The 18,540-nt window shown below is 40.2% G+C and overlaps 1 protein-coding gene across 3 annotated transcripts in view; it reads left to right on the top strand.

The window, feature by feature from the left end:
- Positions 1-3,596: 3,596 nt before the first annotated feature.
- Positions 3,597-18,540, top strand: part of aatkb (apoptosis-associated tyrosine kinase b) — a 61,973-nt gene continuing 47,029 nt past the window's right edge. Inside the window, exons 1-3 of one of the 3 annotated variants that reach the window (XM_037754113.1) lie at positions 3,597-3,689; positions 8,466-8,587; positions 11,644-11,678. Coding sequence is in view for 1 of the 3 variants with exons in the window: in XM_037754112.1 (XP_037610040.1) it covers positions 11,603-11,678 (76 nt within the window). In the remaining 2 variants the exon portion in view is untranslated. Of the gene's footprint in view, positions 3,690-8,465; positions 8,588-11,036; positions 11,679-18,540 lie in introns of those variants that run through there. The other 2 variants (XM_037754114.1, XM_037754112.1) reach the window with 2 other exon arrangements.

Genomic DNA, 18,540 nt, shown 5'->3' with positions numbered 1-18,540 from the left:
AGAGAGCTGGCAGATTAGAAATGGGGCTTTCTGCAGAGAAAGTGTGCTGCACGGTTATATAACTCAGTTGTGTGTGCTAACGTTAAATAAAGTATGAGCAGGGAAAGACTGGGCGATCGTGTATAGATCATTCATCACAGCAGAGCAGGTAGTGTACAGCACGACCCGTGAAGCTAGGGTTCGATATTTGTGAGAATTTCTTGTGCTCCTTGGTTATTTATAGAAGAACAAACGTCTGCAGGCCTGTTGAATTGTATGTTGAGGCTTTGAGTTTGACTCCTGCTGTGTATTGATCCAGAATATCAGATTCCCGTGGGCGCTACAGTCTACCTTCATGACTTCTAACAGAAACTCCAGAGCTGCCGGAGTTAAGAATCTGTTTTCAAAAGACTTCACCGACAGAGGGGAATATAAAGTACTAAAGAAATTGTGAAAAATACTAAAAGTTAAAAGGTCAGTTCACCCAAATGACAAAAAATTAAGATTACTAATGGACTTTTGGTTTTATTTTGGTACATTTTTTTTTACAACTTGTTTTTCCGGAAACTGTATTCTCATTGGATAATCCACAGATGTCATCGTGTTTCTGGAAACTGTTCAAGTTTTTCAAATGTCATTACATTTGGATGTCTGATACTGATAGTTTACTAGTTTTATACTGGTAGCCCACTTCATAGTTTATGAAAGTACACTTTAAAGTATACTCTCAGCTATCTATTAGTTTGATAAGTATATCGCTATGAAAAGCTTAAAGGGATTGTTTGTAACTTTGTAAGCGTATAAATGTACCGGGTCGGCACACATGCGCGCTCGCATATGCGCGTTCGCGTGTAGCCGCTGTACCCTCCTCCTCTGCCTGCTCGCCTTCACTCAGACAGCGCGCGCGTTCTCCCTCAGCTCGCTCCACCTCTAGACGTGAACGCGCGCTCACTCCACACTGCAGAAGAGTTAGTTTAGCTCTGAGAATATCTAGTGAATGTACAGTGGACGTTTGTTCAGAAATAACTGCTGCAGCTCCTCCAGACCAACAGAGGTTTCCCTTGTCTTGTGAAGTGACGGGGCTCCTCAACGAGTTACGTTGTCTTCTCGTTACCGACCGGGCGCCAGTGTCTCCTCTGCTCTCTCCAGCTGCGGGCGGAGAGAGCAGAGGAGACACTCTGCAGAGCCCTGCTGCATCAGCCTGCGCTGAGGCAGGAAAAGCCAACACTAGGATCAGATCTAAATCATGTTCATGGAGAGACCTTCGTCTGGTCAGCTAACATTACTGCCAAGCAGCTGAAATATAGAGTGATATTGTGGTTTTAGCTGACGTGTGTCACCTCACTGTTTTGAGTGATGCTCGTTCATGTCTATGTAGAGCGAGCAAGCGCGAGCCCGACGCTGACTTTCGTTGATTTCACGGCCACAGGTGTCGCTGTTAAGAAGCATTTCTGAAAGTTACAAATAGTCCCTTTAAGTACCAGTACGCCTATAAGCCAAATATACTTAGTCTTTTCTGTACACTTGTCAGTATGAGCCACTTCAGTATGCTTTTGTTAAGTATATCTCTGATAAGTATAAAAAGTAAACTGAAAGTATACTATCTTATTTGAAGTTTAAAAGAAGTATACTAATAGCATACTTGAATAAACTTCTTTTTGCTCGTGCAGTGTATATAGTACACTACCTTTAACATCAAGTGAACTGTGTTTGTGCCAGGACGCTCTTATTGAGCGATATTTTCTTCTTCGCTGAAACCTTCAAATCAAACAGCTCTGATGTTATTGATCTGAAGGTTCGATATTCTCTGTTGGAGCGCAGACTGATAATTCAGTGTGACTGCTACACTTCACTAGAGGATAAAGAATTAAAAACCACAATCTTCACATTCCTGTCAGTCTCACCACCCTTTATTAAAAAAATAAAATAAAATCTTTGGCACAAAGAAAAGTGTAATTAATCCCATTAAGATCCCTGAATTGGATGTCTGAAGGAGTCGTCCAACAAGCCTCGGAGCCTAATTGAAATTGACTCCATAAAGAGCCGTTCAGCTGAGGCGTCACATCTAACAGACAGACATTAGCGTGGTGGATTAGCACGCCAGAGTTTTGCAGACAACTTCCTAATGATGTGTGAAGACACAAAGCTGAATCCTGTCGCAGTGGGTGTAACACTATACTGCACTGTATAGTGTGTGAAAATGTGTGTTTTTATTCCTGCAAGATATACAGTACACAGAGAGAAACAACATCATACAGAATGATTAAAGAGGAGCGCTGAGCTTCAAACACGGTGCACGTTGATGTGCAGGTTATATAACCTCCTCTCTAATGAGGGGTAATAAGACAAGCCTCCAGGTTGGGAGGTTGCTGCTAATGATTACTTTCAATTAAGCTAGTAATCATTTTTTCAATCAATTGATTAATGGTTTAGTCTATAACCCCCATTTACATAAATGAGGGGGAAATATTAGAAACACCTTTCAGTATAATACACTGCAGTACAACCCCACCTTACGACCTCAGTGATTAACATAAAGTACAATTATCACCTTTCTATCAGTCTCCTAAGGTAGAATTCATATCAGAGCTGTTGTGTTGGATTGCATCAGATTGTACAGGTGTACCTAATAAATTGGCCAGTGTGTGTAGTAACCTGTGACGAGGGGTCGTGTGCATAAGAAGTAGTCAACGCAACGTCACAAACTGGTTTGTGGACCTTAAGTTCGGCATTTTAGCCGTCACCATCTTGATTTTCTTGGAACTAAGTACAACCGAACCAAAGAACATATATCACAAAGAAGTGAAAGTCAGTTGTTCGTTCCATTGCAACGTCAGCGCCCAGCAGCAGAGCTACGCCTCCGCCATTTTGGACTGAAAGCGACACCAGTTAAATGCCTAAAAAGTGACGCATTAAAGTAAAACTAAATTATTTCTGTTCTATTGTCATATACTACTGAAATGGCCTGTGTTGAACCATAAAAATATTATAAATATAAAAAGCGTTTTCACTCGACGTCTTTTTTAAACGTCTTTTTAACGTTCAACTATTGATGTCAACCTGAGTTGCACGTCCGCAGACGCCCAAAAGGGGTCCTGGTCAGACATCTAAATATTGAACCCAAGTTGCACGTCCACCAGACATACAAAAGTGTGTCTGGACTGACGGACGTTATACAGACATGATCTAAACGTCTTCCTGACTTCACATGTTTGCTGGGAGAAATCTCAGAAAATAAACTGGAAACTAGTGTTGGGTCATTTGGGTGAACTTGCCCTTTTATCTACAAATCATGTATATTTACAACACTACTTGCTGTCTGTGTGTGGTCAGATTAAATCTGATGAAATGTCAGCATTTAAATGCATTACTTTGTTTTGATAAGGGTTTTTATTTTCTTATTTCCTGTCTAAACAGGAAGTTGGGGCAGGACAAAATGCATTCAAAAGTGTAAACCAATAGAGAGCCAGTTTAGGAGAGAGAGGCTGTTTGATTCGATAGGAGTGGCAAAGGGGGCGGGACCAATTAAATGTTTGTGATGACATCACTGGTTAAGATTTTATGTTCCAGCCAATCAGAGCAAGGTGAGGTTACAATTAAAGATTCACTTCCTGGAAGTTTCCCAGGAGTTTTCATTTCACATCAGGAGGTTTTACTGTTTGATTTTTAAACTGTAGAGAAATGAATGGAAGCCGGTGGCTGCCTGTAAGGTGAGGAAGAACACATTTCAACAACACAGTAATGTTGTAGCACGGTGTGCAAAATGGTTCGCAGTATTGTTTTAGTTGTAAATGTGCAAAACAAATATGCAAATTCACCAGTACAGGTCCTTTCTTTGGTAAATGTTTGTAGGAACTCAGAAGAGTTTAATTCCTTTTGTTGGGAGGAGAAACAGACTGTCGGGCAGCCAGCAAATAAACAAGCCAAATGAGTTTTCAAATGTAATTCAACAAATTAGTAATCTGCTGTTTCCAGACGCAACATAACAAAGCTGTAGCTGGAGACATTTTAAAGGACAGGGACGTTATCTGTCTCCCTGCAGTCACAGTACGATCCACAGCTGCACAGCTCTGTTACTGTACGTCTGTCACTTCATGGACGTTGTTTCTGCCTGCAGGTTACTTTAACACATTTAGACTTCCTGATTACTCTCCTGTCTGTCTGTCTGTCCTTTAATTATTTGCTCATGCAGGAGGAGGATTGTTGAATGAATGGTCTCTTCTCCTCTGTACATGTCTTATAGTCTAACAGTGTGTAAAGTGCTTCATCTTATTGTTTATTGTGTGTGTCAGTGTACTGTTTAGCTGTAAAATGAGAACGTTTGTGACCCGGCAGCCATGTTGAGATCAAGTTGAGGAAATACCAAGCACCGCCCACCAGCCGGTTCTCATTTTACAGCTATACCGAATACTACAAGATGATTCTGAAAACATCTGAGGAGAGAAATAAGCATTAAAGTAACAGAATATTGCCTTTAAAGGGACTGTTTGTAACTTCTTACACGTATAAATAGGTCGGTGTCTCATGCACGCTCGCCTGTGTCTACGCTGTTCAGACTCAGACTCCAACACAAACTCCAGTGAAGCACCAAAACCTCTTGGTTGTATCTAGTGAAGCCCGTCTGTTAAACAGTGTTGGCCGCGGTCGAAGGACGCGGGGGAGACCGTAGCTTTGGTCTCCAGGACCGGAGTCTCTGCTGCACTCTGCTCCTCAGCTCCTCTGCCTGCCTGACTTCACTCAGCTCGTTCCATGTCTCACGTGCATGCGCGCTCACTCCACACTGCAGAAGAGTTAGTTTAGCTCTGAGAATATCTAGTGAATGTACAGTGGACGTTTGTGCAGAAATAACTGCTGCAGCTCCTCCAGACCAACAGAGGTTTCCCGTGTCTTCTGAAGTGACGGGGCTCCGCAGAGAGAAACGTTATCGTCTCCGACCAAAACTCCGGTGTCTCCCCCGTTCCCTCCGGCCGCGGTCGGGAGGCTGAGGCAGGAAAAGCCGCTGACTAAATATAGAGTGATATTGTGGTTTTAGCTGACGTGTGTCTCCTCACTGTTTTGAGCGATGCTCGTTCATGTCTATGTAGAGCGAGCACAAGCGCGAGCAACGGGACGCTGACTTTCATTGACTTAACGGCCACAGGTGTCACTGTTAACAAGACATTTCTGATTCTTACATAGAGCCCCTTTAAGTGTCCAAAAATACATGTTGTTGTCTCCAGAGCAGCTGTGAAACTCTGCTGAAGGGATGATTTTGTATAAAAACATCTGTATTTGTTATATTTCTACACTCACATACTGAGGTTTTTCCCCTTAATTTGACGCGTCTGTATCTCAGAATGAATTAATCTTCATGCAGAGGTTCTGCCATTTGCTGACTGGAAAGTGTATCTGCATCAGAAGGAGCAGATGGGACATTTCTAGCCAATAGAGACTAAAGGAATAAACCATTTTTTTGTGCATAGCTAAATGTGATTTTCCTCTCATGTACCTGTAGAGACAGTGGAAGCAGATAAATGAGGACAGAGGGTGGCTCGTCATCCCTGTCTTTGATTCCATTTCAGACCTTTTTTATTTTCTATTGGAGTGACGGTTTGATGAAGAAGAGCTCAGAGAGGAAGAGGAGGATGGATGGTGGATGGACATAGTTTGCATACAGGTTCCTATTTTTGGACGTTTGATTTGTGTGACAGGAATATTCCTCCTGAATCTCTTCACTCCTCCTCCTCCTCTTGTTTCACTGTCTCGTCACGTCATATCCCACTCTCTCTCTGATACATCCATGTCTGCTGTTGCCCTGGAAACAGAAAGCTGGAGGAGGATGAGGTGGATTTCAGAGGGGATTGAGCTTTATAGTCACTTCACATCTTACATCAAATGTGATGAGTGTCTGGTTAACTATCACTGTACTTTTATATTATTATCAGCCAGTTCATGCACAAAGCTAATCACGCCTGCTCGCCCGCTGAGAAGCATCACGCAGATCAGATCATAATGATAATTGTGTTGTGCTGGAGTTACACCAACGCGTTCTCATCCCAACTCGTCACATGCTGACACTTTGTCATCCCCCTCGGCGTCTCTTTTCGGTCGCAGTAAACACGTGGTTAACAATGTGAATTAAACAAAAACACTTGTTTAGGTTCAGGCAATAAAACCACTTAGTTAGGTTTAAACAACGACATGGTTCAGTTTAAAATTCCTATGCTTTACACTGTATGTTTACAGTGAAAATGACACTGACAAATTCAGAAATAAATAAAAATAACTCGATAAATAAATAAATATGTCATTAAATGTAGGAAAAATAATATTAAAAATAAATGTAGCCATTAATTAATTGATATAATGTGACATAAATTGACATTTCTGTCCTAATTTGCTTCTTTATTTATTTATCTTTGTATATTTATTCTTCTGTTTAATTTTCCCTTTTATTTGTTTTAAATTTATTTATTTTCTATTTATTTATTTATTGTTGCACTTATTTTTTTCAAATCGTTTTTTAATAGTTTTTTTTTAAATAGTTTTTTAATAGTTTTTTTTATTTGCTTCTTTATTTATTTATCTTTGTATTAACTCCCTTATTTATTTACTCTTATATGTAATGTTCGCTTTTATTTATTTATGTATTTAATTTTCTATTTAATTATTTATTTTTGCATTTATTTATTATTTTTGCACTTATTTTTTTATTCATTTTATATTTATTTTTAAATGTACATATTTATTTATGTGTTTATTTACTGTATTTCTGCATGATTTTCCCTTTGTATTTCACCCATTATTTATTTCCCCAAACCTATTATTTTTCTGTACGTAGCGTTTAATATTGACGCGGATGGGTTTACATTGTAGTTAATGGAACGCCCAGTGCGTCTCATACCGGCGCTAAAGGGTGCCTCGTGTGTTGGTATCTAACGCTGTGACAAAGCGTAGGTATTTGATGTCCTGGCAATGAGAACGGGCTGGTAACACTGGAGGAATGTAAACAGCCGTCCACCCCGTCCGTCTCCATCCTCACCCCACAATTCAGAGCCGTCCGCGGGGGGGGACATGAGGGAGGCTGGAGGGGCACGGAGCCCAGCTTTAACAACTCCCCCCGGAGCCTCCCTCACTCTGCAGCCGGGCAGCTGCACATGGCCAGTTCCTCCTCTCTGGTTTCACTGTGGAAAGAAAGACTCTCAGCCTGGAACTCCAACGCTCTGATGGCAGTTTAGAAACCGGCTTTTACTCCGTTTACTCCGGAGAGTATTTCTACAATTGCTTGACTCTTTGTGCGTCAGAAGAACAGTGTTTACATTTATTTGTGGTCAATCTGAAAGCAACGCTGCGTTTAATGGTTCCTGAGGAGCCGACATTCAAAGACTCCTAAACATTGATCTTCTGTAAATAGAGGGAATTGTGTCGCTCCTTCCATTTAAGAAAAATCACCGTTGAGAATTGCTAAACTTCATTTACATAATTTCTACTGATATAGGCTCCGTTTTTGTACATTAGATTCAAGACCTTTATTTGTCCCTGAGGGGCAGTTGGTTTTGCCGCAGCAACAACAACAACAACAGCTCATCACATAAGACAATTTACATATACATCACCACATACTAAAACATTTAAATACAGGGATGTTTTGACTGATGGTTGTCTGAGGCGGGAACCAGAGGGCAGGGGGCGGGTTCTGTCCGAAATTATGGATTCTGATTTCTTTATCAGCTGTTTGTTGTAGAGTTCAGACAGACACGTCTGCTGAGTGCTGATGATTTTGCTGCTGACTTTAATCTCCCTTGTTAATGAGTTCTTCTGTTTGAGGTTGAGGGGATGCATACTGGCAAAAGTGACTCAATAAAAGATTTATAAAACGGTGTCATCAGGGATTCGTCAACCTTGGAACTCGGCTGGCTTCCTCAAACAAAAAGAGACGCTGCTGGCTTTTGTTACTCAGCATATCTGTATTCCTCTCAAAGGTCAACTTATTGTCAGTTATGATGCCCAAATACTTCATACAATCTCAACATCTTGTCCTTTTAATTGTAGTATTTGCAGGAGTTGGTTGTTGACGTCTGAAATCAATGCATGTGTCCTTAGTTTTTATCACGTTCAATTCTAAAAAGGCGTCATTACACCAGCTTTTTCATTATTATCAGGGCTGTCAAAGTTAACGCATTAATGTAACTTGTGGTTGGCATCATATGAAACTAGGAAACCTGATGGATCCATCGGTACCAACCATGTCATACTAGCTTTCACGAAGGAGGTTAAATAACGCTCCAAAGTTACGCTAAATTTTGGCGAGGACAAACTGTCATGTCCATTTTCAAAGGGGTCCCTTGACCTCTGACCTCCAGATATGTGAATGGGTTATTTGCATAAAGCAGCATATTTGTCCACTCCCATGTTGATAAGAGTATTAAATACTTGACAAATCTCCCTTTAAGGTACATTTTGAACGGATAAAAAATGTGCGTTTTATTGTTTCTGTGGTTGCAGAGACCTGAACCTTCAGGTGAAGAGCTGGATGGATGAGACCTGGACCAGGACTCCTGAGGAGCTCACTGGACTGGACCTGAAGCTGCAGGATCACAGTCTGATGGACTCTGGAGGAGAGACGGAGGTAGGATTTGTCACACTGACACTGAAAGCTAGAAGCAGGCCAGAAAATAACAGGTTTTAACAAAGACTCCATGTCAAATGGACTTTCAGAAGATGTCAGTTGGTCTCGGCCTCTTTCTGGGTCTCATGAACGGAGGAAAGGGAATAACTCTGGATTCAGCTATTAGTGCATTTTACAACTTGCAGGACCTGATGATTTAAATAAGGACTATTGGAGTGTTCATGGGGAGTTTCTTTATGACTCTTACTAACAGTGGGTTCACTTCTTTAGTGAATTAAATGGTGAAAATTAACTATTCCCAATTTTTCTGGGAACCCCCTGGAACTATGGAGGATGGGACCTGACAAAATCAGAAATAAATGAATAGATAAATAAATAAATTACTCGATAAATAAATAAATAAATAAATAAATGTCATTAAATGTTGCAAAAATAATATTAAAAATAAATGTAGTCATATAAATTGATTTTACTGTTTTAATTTGCTTCTTTAAATTAATGCCCTTTTTTATTTACTCTTACGATTAATGTTCCCTTTTTATTTATTTAGGTATTTATTTTTAATTTTTTAAGTAACTAATTTATTTTTGCATTTACATTTTATTTATTTTTGCACTTATTTTTTATTTATTTTATCTTTATTTCTATGAATTTATTTATTTATGCACTGTTTTCCCTTTGCATTTCACCACTTATTTATTTCCCCAAATTTCTGTATTCTTTTCTTTATAAATTTATTTATGCATTTCTGCCTCATTTGGCAAATGAAGGGGCTGTCGATAAATGCATAAATATATAAATAAATACAGTATAAACATTTAAAAATAAATATAAAAATTAAACAAAATAAATTCATGAATAAATAAACAAATAATGCAAAAATAAGTAAATACATTTATAAAAATCCATAAAAATAAAAAATAAACAGAAAAGTAAATAAATAAGGGAATTAATACTGAGATAAATAAATGAAGAAGCAAATTAAAACAGAAATAGCAATTAAATAGCAATTAATTAATGGATACATTTATTTTTAATATTATTTTGTATTCATTTAATGACATATTTATGTATTTATTGAGTCATTTATTTATTGATTCATTTGTTTTTTAATTTTGGCAGGTTTCGTCCTCCATACTGAACTCCCTCAAGGAGCCCTGGTTGAGAACCACTGGGTTAAGTTGTGCATAAACAGCTGATTGAGTTGACAAAATGCATAAATGGAGAGAGCATTGTTAAATGAACTTTTGTAAAGATTATTTTTTCTCATAATTGCTTCTACTTGCATCACCATGGTGTCTTTAAGCCGCCTCTCTATATGTGATCTTGGCACATCGTTCACATACAGAAGTACAGAAGGTCTTTGAGTCTACTGTATATATGTCTATTAATTATAAATGATACATTGCATAACTATTCATGCATGCAACAACAAAGAGCAGCGTGCACAATAAGAGTGATGCAGAATCCGGACAAAGACTAAGATTTGTATGCTTGGACAGATCTTTCTCTCCTTCCTTTGGCAGCTCAGTCTGTGACTCTGTCGCTCTGCGTGGGCGAACTACCACAGTCCTAGTTAGAGTGTAAGAAGGAAAAGTTGACTCCCTCTGCTGCCAGGAAGCCAATCTGATGGGAAGGAGAGGAGGAGGAGGGAGGGAGAGAGGATGAGTGCTGCCGGGTGGGGGAGGGGGGCTTCATGTATGAACAGAGGGATTAGAGAGAGGGGAGAGTCCGGAGAGCCACCAGGTCCCCTCTGAGCGCCTTTCCACGGTGTTACATCACAGGCTGTTCAGGGGAGATTTATTATTATTTTAATATATACAGTATATATCTCATCTTATCTAAGTGAGGCAGAGGAGGAGACGGCTGCAGGCTGCAGGTTCTGCCTCCAGAAGAACACAAGTCCTAACAGAAATACTCACTTTGTGAAGATGGACCAGAAATACAAAACAGAAAAGTGTCTTTTTAACTGCAGAAATAGACTCTTCTCTTCTCTTCTCTTCTCTCTCCTCTCCTCTCCTCTCCCCTCCTCTCCTCTTCTCTTCTCTCTCCTCTCTCCTCTCCTCTCCTCATCTCTCCTCTTCTCTCCTCACCTCCCCTCTCCTCCCCTCCTCCTCTCTCCTCTCCTCTGCTCTTCTCTCCCCTCATCTCTCCTCTCCTCTTTCTCCTCTCCTCTCCTCCATCACCTCTCCTCTCCTCTCCTTTCCTTCCTCTCCTCCATCATCTCTCCTCTCCTCTCCATCACCTCCCCTCTCTCTCTTCTCCTCACCTCCCCTCTCCTCTCCTCCTCCTCTCTCCTCTCCTTTCCTCTCCTCTCCCCTCATCTCTCCTCTCCTCTCTCTCCTCTCCTCTCCTCCATCACCTCTCCTCTCCTCTCCTTTCCTTCCTCTCCTCTCTCTCCTCTCCTCTCCTCCTCACCTCTCCTCTCCTCTCCTCTCCTCTCCATCCTGCCCTGCACTGTATATTCTAGTCAGCTGAACACGTTGAAGCAGCAGCAGTAGCCTCTCCTCCTCCTCCAGCTCCTCCTCCCACCCTACAGACTGAAATCCTGCTCCATAAATTCTATTTGGTCGCATTAAACCGAGCAAAGATGGCGCTCCTGCTGCTGTCAGCACCTCGGACAGCTCCTGACTCCTCCAGCTCCAAACTCAACCTCTGATCTCTGTTGATTTACACGCAGAGGTGTCACATGTCTGATCTGGAGCTGTATAGATGATGTGACTGCATCCAGGTGTCTTTGGGAAGCTGTGTGCAACCAGAACCAGAACAAGGGGGAATACAAATCTGGATCAACTTGACTGCTAAACAGGACTCCCTCCTCTTCCTCCTCCTCTTCCTCAGCAGCTACAGTCTCTAGATTGAAGAGTTCAGGAGGAGAAATGGAGGAGCCGCCGGTTCGGAGAAGGAGAAATGAAACCAAGAACATTTAGTGTCGCCTAGTTTCCTTTTCTCTCCTCTCCAGAGCTCTGCAGTTTCACTTTTGTTTTTTTTGTATTTGCACCGCCGGTTGTGAAGATGTTGCAGCTGCTGCTGATGATGTCTTCTCTGGTTTTCAGCCGAGGATTTGCTCTCAGCTCCCATTTCAGCTCAGGTGAGCGACATTCCGCTGCTAATCATGCAGAATAATGCTGTTAATGTGCTGTTAAATCATCATCTGCATGAACACTATCACATCTTTAACCTAATTCAATAAGACGAGCAGTGCATGGTGCATTTTTCCTCATCTGCAACGCTGTGTGTCCTTGTGCGTTTGATTTGAGATTTTGGATAAAAAAAACGCGCAGGAGGAACATCATGGTGCAAAGCTGATGTTTTATTTATTTATTTATTTTCTGACTTATTTTTAATTTTTTTATATATATTTTTTTAAATGTATTTATGCATTTATTTGTTTATGCAAGATTTCCCTTTGCATTTCACCCCTTATTTATTTCCCCAAACGTTCTGCCTCATTATGCAAATGAAGGGGCTGTCAATGAAAGCATAAATACATACATTTAAAAATAAATATTAAAAAAAATAAAAAATAAGTGCAAAAAATAAATAAATAAATAAAAGGGAAAATTAAACAGAGGAGTAAAGGTGCAAAGCTCGTAAAAAATAATATATATTTTTTAAGTCCAGCTCTTGATGTGTTCCCTTCAGCTGCTCAGGTCAGCTGACTTTAAAGGTGGGATGTAGAAGTGAAGGTGAGAGGTGAATTGTGGGAGCAGAGGTTGTCCACTAATTGGAGCAGGAGGATGCAGCTGGTGTTATCAGTTAGTGCTGGAGGATTATGGGAGATGATGATGATGATGATGGATGTTGATGGAGGAAGAGGCCTCATTTGTGGTGAAATAATCAGAAATCCCTGCAAAGCAAACAGCTATTTTTTATTATGCAGCATAAGCAGCTACTGGCATGTCATTCAGGTGGTTTCTATGGCAACCAAAAGGTGCAGCAAGCAGTCTCCGGCTTTTCCCGTCTCCTGTTTCCAACAGTGAATAAAAAAAAAATGGATTTACTCCCAAGAGAATTGTCTAGAGGAACATCGTAGTAGAGAGTGAGAGACTCTGGAAGCCTATTTTTTAATCCTTTAAGTGGGTCTCTGCTGTTTTTCTCTCACTGATGGCCACCTAGGTTTCATAATGCCCTCATGCCCTTTTTCCAAACACATTAATTGAATTGCATAAATCCCTTCTCTCTCCGGTTCCAGGGTTTTAGTCTCTGCAGCGGTCGGTTTGTTTCATTCTCTCTCTCGTCTCTCTGTTGCTACGGAGAAGGAACCAACGTTTGTTTGTCTTTTCTGTTCTCTGAGAACTAGGGATGCTCATTTTGAAAGATTGTCTTAACCGATAACCGACCCTCGTTAACCGATTATTAACCGATAAGATTTGTGCCTCATGCAGCGGTGTACCAGCTGCAGGAGCACAACAGATATTGGTTGATGGGAGTCCAACACAGTGGAGGATATTACTGATCCAGACATCTCTACATATCTGACTGAATCCCTTGAGACTAAATGTTGTCTGTTAATAACCAACTGTTTGATCTATAGGCTGAGATTTAGTTGGAGACGACAGTCTGATGCTGCTATAACGTTAATATATGACTGTATAACTGCAGTTTTACTTTCGGAGGTTGTAGCAGGTTCAGTTTTAAAGCTAGAGTGAAGATACTGGCATCATATGAAACTAGAAAACCTAAAGAATCCATCAGTACCAACCATGTCATACTAGCTTGTCAGCAAGGAGGCTAAATAATGCTGCACTGGCATGCCCATTTTCAAAAGGGTCCCTTGACCTCTGACCTCCAGATCAGTGAATGTAAATGGGTTCTATGGGTACCCACGAGTCTCCCCTTTACAGACATGCCCACTTTATGATCATCACATGCAGTTTGGGGCAAGTCATAGTCAAGTCAGCACACTGACACACTGACAGCTGTTGTTGTCTGTTGGGCTGCAGTTTGCCATGTTATGATTGGAGCATATTGTTTTATGCTAAATGCAGTACCTGTGAGGGTTTCTGGATCAATATCTGTCATTGTTTTGTGTTGTTAATTGATTTCTAATAATAAATATATACATATATTTAGCATAAAGCAGCATATTTGTCCACTCCCATGTTGATAAGAGTATTAAACACTTGATAAATCTCCCTTTAAGTTACATTTTGTTGTTTGTTTTGTACAGTTTTAGTCCATTCAGTGAATTTTCTATCTGTTCCTTATGAAATAAAGTAGTTATGGTAAATGGACTTGCACTTACAGTATATAGCGCTTTTCTAGTCTTCCGACCACTCAAAGTGCTTTTACATCACATATCAACGTTCACTCATTCACACACTGATGGCTCAGCCTTCGGGAGCAATTTGGGTTTAAGTATCTTGCTCAAGGACACTTTGACATGTGACCGGGGGATTGAACCGCTGACCTTCCGATTGGTGGACGACCTGCTCCACCTCTGAGTCACAGTCTGGACAGAGCTGTATAGCTGCTAGCTCATATCTTTCCATTATTTTGTTTTCATGTGTGCTTGTTGGAGGGAGCACCAGATGATATTAATGAAGGATGTGAGGGAAAGAAAACAATAGTCTGGAGGTAAATGGGAAAGAGAGAGAGAGAATGTCCTGTAACTTCCTCTCGTGATGACCGCTGCTGCATAAAGGGATGACATCACAGCCCAGTGAAGGCAGGGCTTTGTATCAGTGGGGGTGATTTTACTGGCAGTGCTGGCTGGGTTCCCGGGCCCCCAGGTTATCCATTTCACATCCCTCAGAGGGCTCTTGGCTGCGCATACAGAGGAACGCTCTAATTATATGGACACAGAACAGACTGGGGGGAAGCAGGACGTAGTGTGTTTGAAAGCCCGGTGGACTTCCCTCTCTCCAGGCTATCACTAAACCAGCCAGGTCCAGGTGCTGGAGGACACGGCATGAGCAGGTAAACCCAGGGGAGAGGGACTGGTGGCTGGGAGGGATGGGAGTTAAGAGTAGATGTAAATACTGTAGCTGGAGGTGGAGCACAGAGATGGGATGTGAGTTAACAGTAGATGTAAATACTGTAGCTGGAGGTGGAGCACAGAGATGGGATGTGAGTTAACAGTAGATGTACATACTGTAGCTGGAGGTGGAGCACAGAGATGGGATGTGAGTTAAGAGTAGATGTACATACTGTATCTGGAGGTGGAGCTCAGAGATGGGATTTGATTGAAGATGAAATAACATGAGAGGTTGAATCATTTGCAAACAGTAGCTGATGATGTTTTGACTGAAAGAGAAGCTCCCAGGATACTGTACATGATGTACAGTACAGAGGCGGAGGACACAAAGCCGTGGCTAGAAGTTGGCTTCATGCCATTTTTACAGCAGTTTCTCCTCTGATCCACACCTCAAACACCTCCCCGACACTCAGCACTGATCTGAACAGATGAGAGGCCTGTGGTGGTCTTTAGTTGTGGATATCCTCCAGCAGGGTTTGTTTTTTTGTTGTTGTTGTTTCTGTAGAACAGCTTGTTCAGAACATAATGATTCCCACAAGTGAGGCTGCTGCAGACATGATGCCTCTGATTGCTAAAGCTTCGGCTCCCTGAGAGAGCCTCTTTGTGTGTGAGCGACGCTGATTGTATAAAAACTATTTTGGTTGAAGGAAACAAACAAGACTCCCACTCATTCATCTCCACCTTTTGTTCACGTTCAGTTAGGTGATTAAAGTGAGTTCCTGTCAACCTCGACTGAATGAAAAGAGAAATAAGCATCCTCAGGTTCCTATGATATCTTACGAAAATAAGTTATTCCTCCTTTTACGTCCGTTTTCCTACCAATGTGCAGCAACACGTGTCAATTTACGCTCGTTACATGCATGCAGTGTTTTCATAATAAACTTCCGTCTTCACAGGAAACAACAGGTCTCCCCTTTACAGACATGCCCACTTTATGATAATCACATGCAGTTTGGGGCAAGTTATAGTCAAGTCAGCACACTGACACACTGACAGCTGTTGTTGCCTGTTGGGCTGCAGTTTGCCATGTTATGATTGGAGCATATTGTTTTATGCTAAATGCAGTACCTGTGAGGGTTTCTGGACAATATCTGTCATTGTTTTGTGTTGTTCATTGATTCCCAATAATAAATATATACATATATTTGCATAAAGCAGCATATTTGTCCACCCCCATGTTGATAAGAGGATTAAATACTTGACAAAGTTTCTAAAGCTTTTTCTGTTCACTAGTTCCAGCAGTAAAACGCTGCTTATAGCACCATGTGAACCCCTCTTGATGATGATAGACTGCTGAAGCTTGATTTTATTATAATTTTTACCACAACAGGAATCAAACCGGTGTGTTTTTATCCCCTAATCCTCCCACTGATGGTCAGAATTGAAAGTCCGACACAGGCAGAGAGTTTGATGCTCTGCTGCTGCTGCTCTGATATCTGATGCAGGATCTCTGCAGTGGTTTCACGGTTTACCAGCCGGTCACTTCCATCTGGGCCTGTTGTGGACCTGACTAATGGGATAGCTGATGCAGCGTGACATCAGTCACCTGGTTAGATCTCCTCTGTGCTGCTGCTCCGTCCCCCCGGCCTGCATCACTCTGTCTCTGCAGCTCCTGATGAGGACAACAACAACATCTCACAGTGAAAGTTGTTTGATCAGAGGGATTATGTTGTTTACTAAACACACGGCAGGCGGGCCTAATGGTGTGTGTTGTCCTCTGAGCCAGCTGAAATAGAAGGAGAATAGGAGGGAGTGAGAGTGCTTTCCCATAATATACTGTAGCACCTGTGTTGGTGTTTCAGCACCACGGACAGCTCCCTCAGTGAAAACAGACCGGGCAGCGAGCCGAGGAGGAAAACTGAGGCTTCATTAGTGAAAGTATTTCAGTTTTTTAATATATATTTAGTATAAATATCTTGGCAACTCTTCATTTGAACACCAATTTATATTATAAAATATATTTTTTTAATGACGCATGTTGAGTGTCAGCTCCCTCATTTGCATAATGGGGCAGAAATGTAAAAAGAAATGAATACAGAAATAAGAAAATAAGTTTGGGGAAATAAATAAGGGGTGAAATGCAAAGGGAAAATTGTTAACAAATAAATAAATAAATGCAAAAATGCATAAGTAATTACATGCATTTAAAAATAAATATGAAATCAATTAAAAAGAATGCATAAATAAATAAAAATAAATACATTAATAAATAAAAAGAAAAATTAAAAAGAAGAGTAAATAAATAACAGAATTAATAAGGATAAAATTAAATAAATAATTGATCAAATGTAACATAAATTGATATTTCTGTTTTAATTTGCTTCTTTATTTATGTATCTTTATATTTATTATTTATTTACTCTTCTGTTTAAATTTCCCATTTATTTATATATTCATTTTTATTATTATTTTTATATTTATTTATTTATTTGTTTATTTTGTATTTACATTTTTATTTACATTTGAAAATAAATAAAAAATAACTGCAAAAATAAATAAATAACTAATATTAAGCAGAAGAGTAATTCAAAAAGGGAATTAATACAAATTAAACAATTAAATAAAGAAGCAAATTAAAACAGAAATATAAATTTATGTTACATTTTATCAATTCATTAATGGCTACATTTATTTTCAATATTGTTTTTGCTACATTTAAAGACATATTTATTTATTTATTTATTGAGTCATTCATTTATTTATTCATTCATTTTTTATTTTGGCAGGTTGCGTCCTCCATAATAACACTATTACCATGAGAGCATGAAGTCTCTTCAGATTCTTAAAAACAACAACGATCCAGAGTGACAGGTCGACCATCTCAGAGACGCCGCCTCGCTGCATCACACCGACGTCCTCTTTATAAGATACGATAGCGAGCCTCAAAATAAAGCAATTTGCTCTCCGGATGAAATCATGCGAGCTATTATTTCTTTTATTACTTTGCCTCTCTGTGTAATTATGAGTGTACTGAGGGAATAATTTCATTTCCTGGTTCCATTTTAGCCTCTCAGCTGAGGCATTAATGACAAATTGATTTGCTGTGGGGCGATGCACCGTTAGAGAGACATCCAGCCATCATCTGGGCTCTCTTTAGTCTGTTTGCACAAGAGAAGCTGATCACTGGACTGGAGGACAGGAGGGTCAACAGATGAGTGGAGTGCTGCACATTCAATCAATACGCCAAGTTGTTGATTTATTTTTATCCTCTTCTTGTCTTCTTTTGGTTCTGATTAGGGCTGTCAGTAGATTCAAATAGTTAATCATGATTAATCACACGTTTTATCTGTTCAAAATGTACCTTAAAGGGAGATTCGTCAAGTATTTAATACTCTTATCAACATGGGAGTGGGCAAATATGCTGCTTTATGCAAATGTATGTATATATTTATTATTGGAAATCAATTAACAACACAAAACAATGACAGATATTGTCCATAAACCCTCACAGGTACTGCATTTAGCATAAAACAATATGCTCAAATCATAACATGGCAAACTGCAGCCCAACAGGCAACAACAGCTGTCAGTGTGTCAGTGTGCTGACTTGACTATGACTTGCCCCAAACTGCATGTGATTATCATAAAGTGGGCATGTCTGTAAAGGGGAGACTCGTGGGTACCCATAGAACACATTTACATTCACACATCTGGAGGTCAGAGGTCAAGGGACCCCTTTGAAAATGACGATGACAGTTTTTCCTCGCCAAAAGTTAGTGCAAGTTTGCAGCTTTGTTTAACCTCCTTCATGATGAGCTAGTATGACATGGTTGGTACCGATGGATTCATCAGGTTTTCTAGTTTCATATGATACCAGTATCTTCACTCTAGCATTAAAACTGAGCCCGCTACAACATCAAATTGCAAGTTGCATTAAAGAAATTAGTGGCGTTAAAACAAATTTGTGTTATTATCACGTTAACTGACAACCTTAGTTTTTTTTCTCCTCTCCTTTACTGTAGGTCGCTCTCTT

Source organism: Sebastes umbrosus, chromosome 20 (genome assembly GCF_015220745.1).
Source record: "Sebastes umbrosus isolate fSebUmb1 chromosome 20, fSebUmb1.pri, whole genome shotgun sequence".
Classification (NCBI taxonomy): Eukaryota; Metazoa; Chordata; class Actinopteri; order Perciformes; family Sebastidae; genus Sebastes; species Sebastes umbrosus.
Note: the sequence above shows the minus strand (reverse complement) of the source record. Positions and strands in the feature narration are given on the sequence as shown.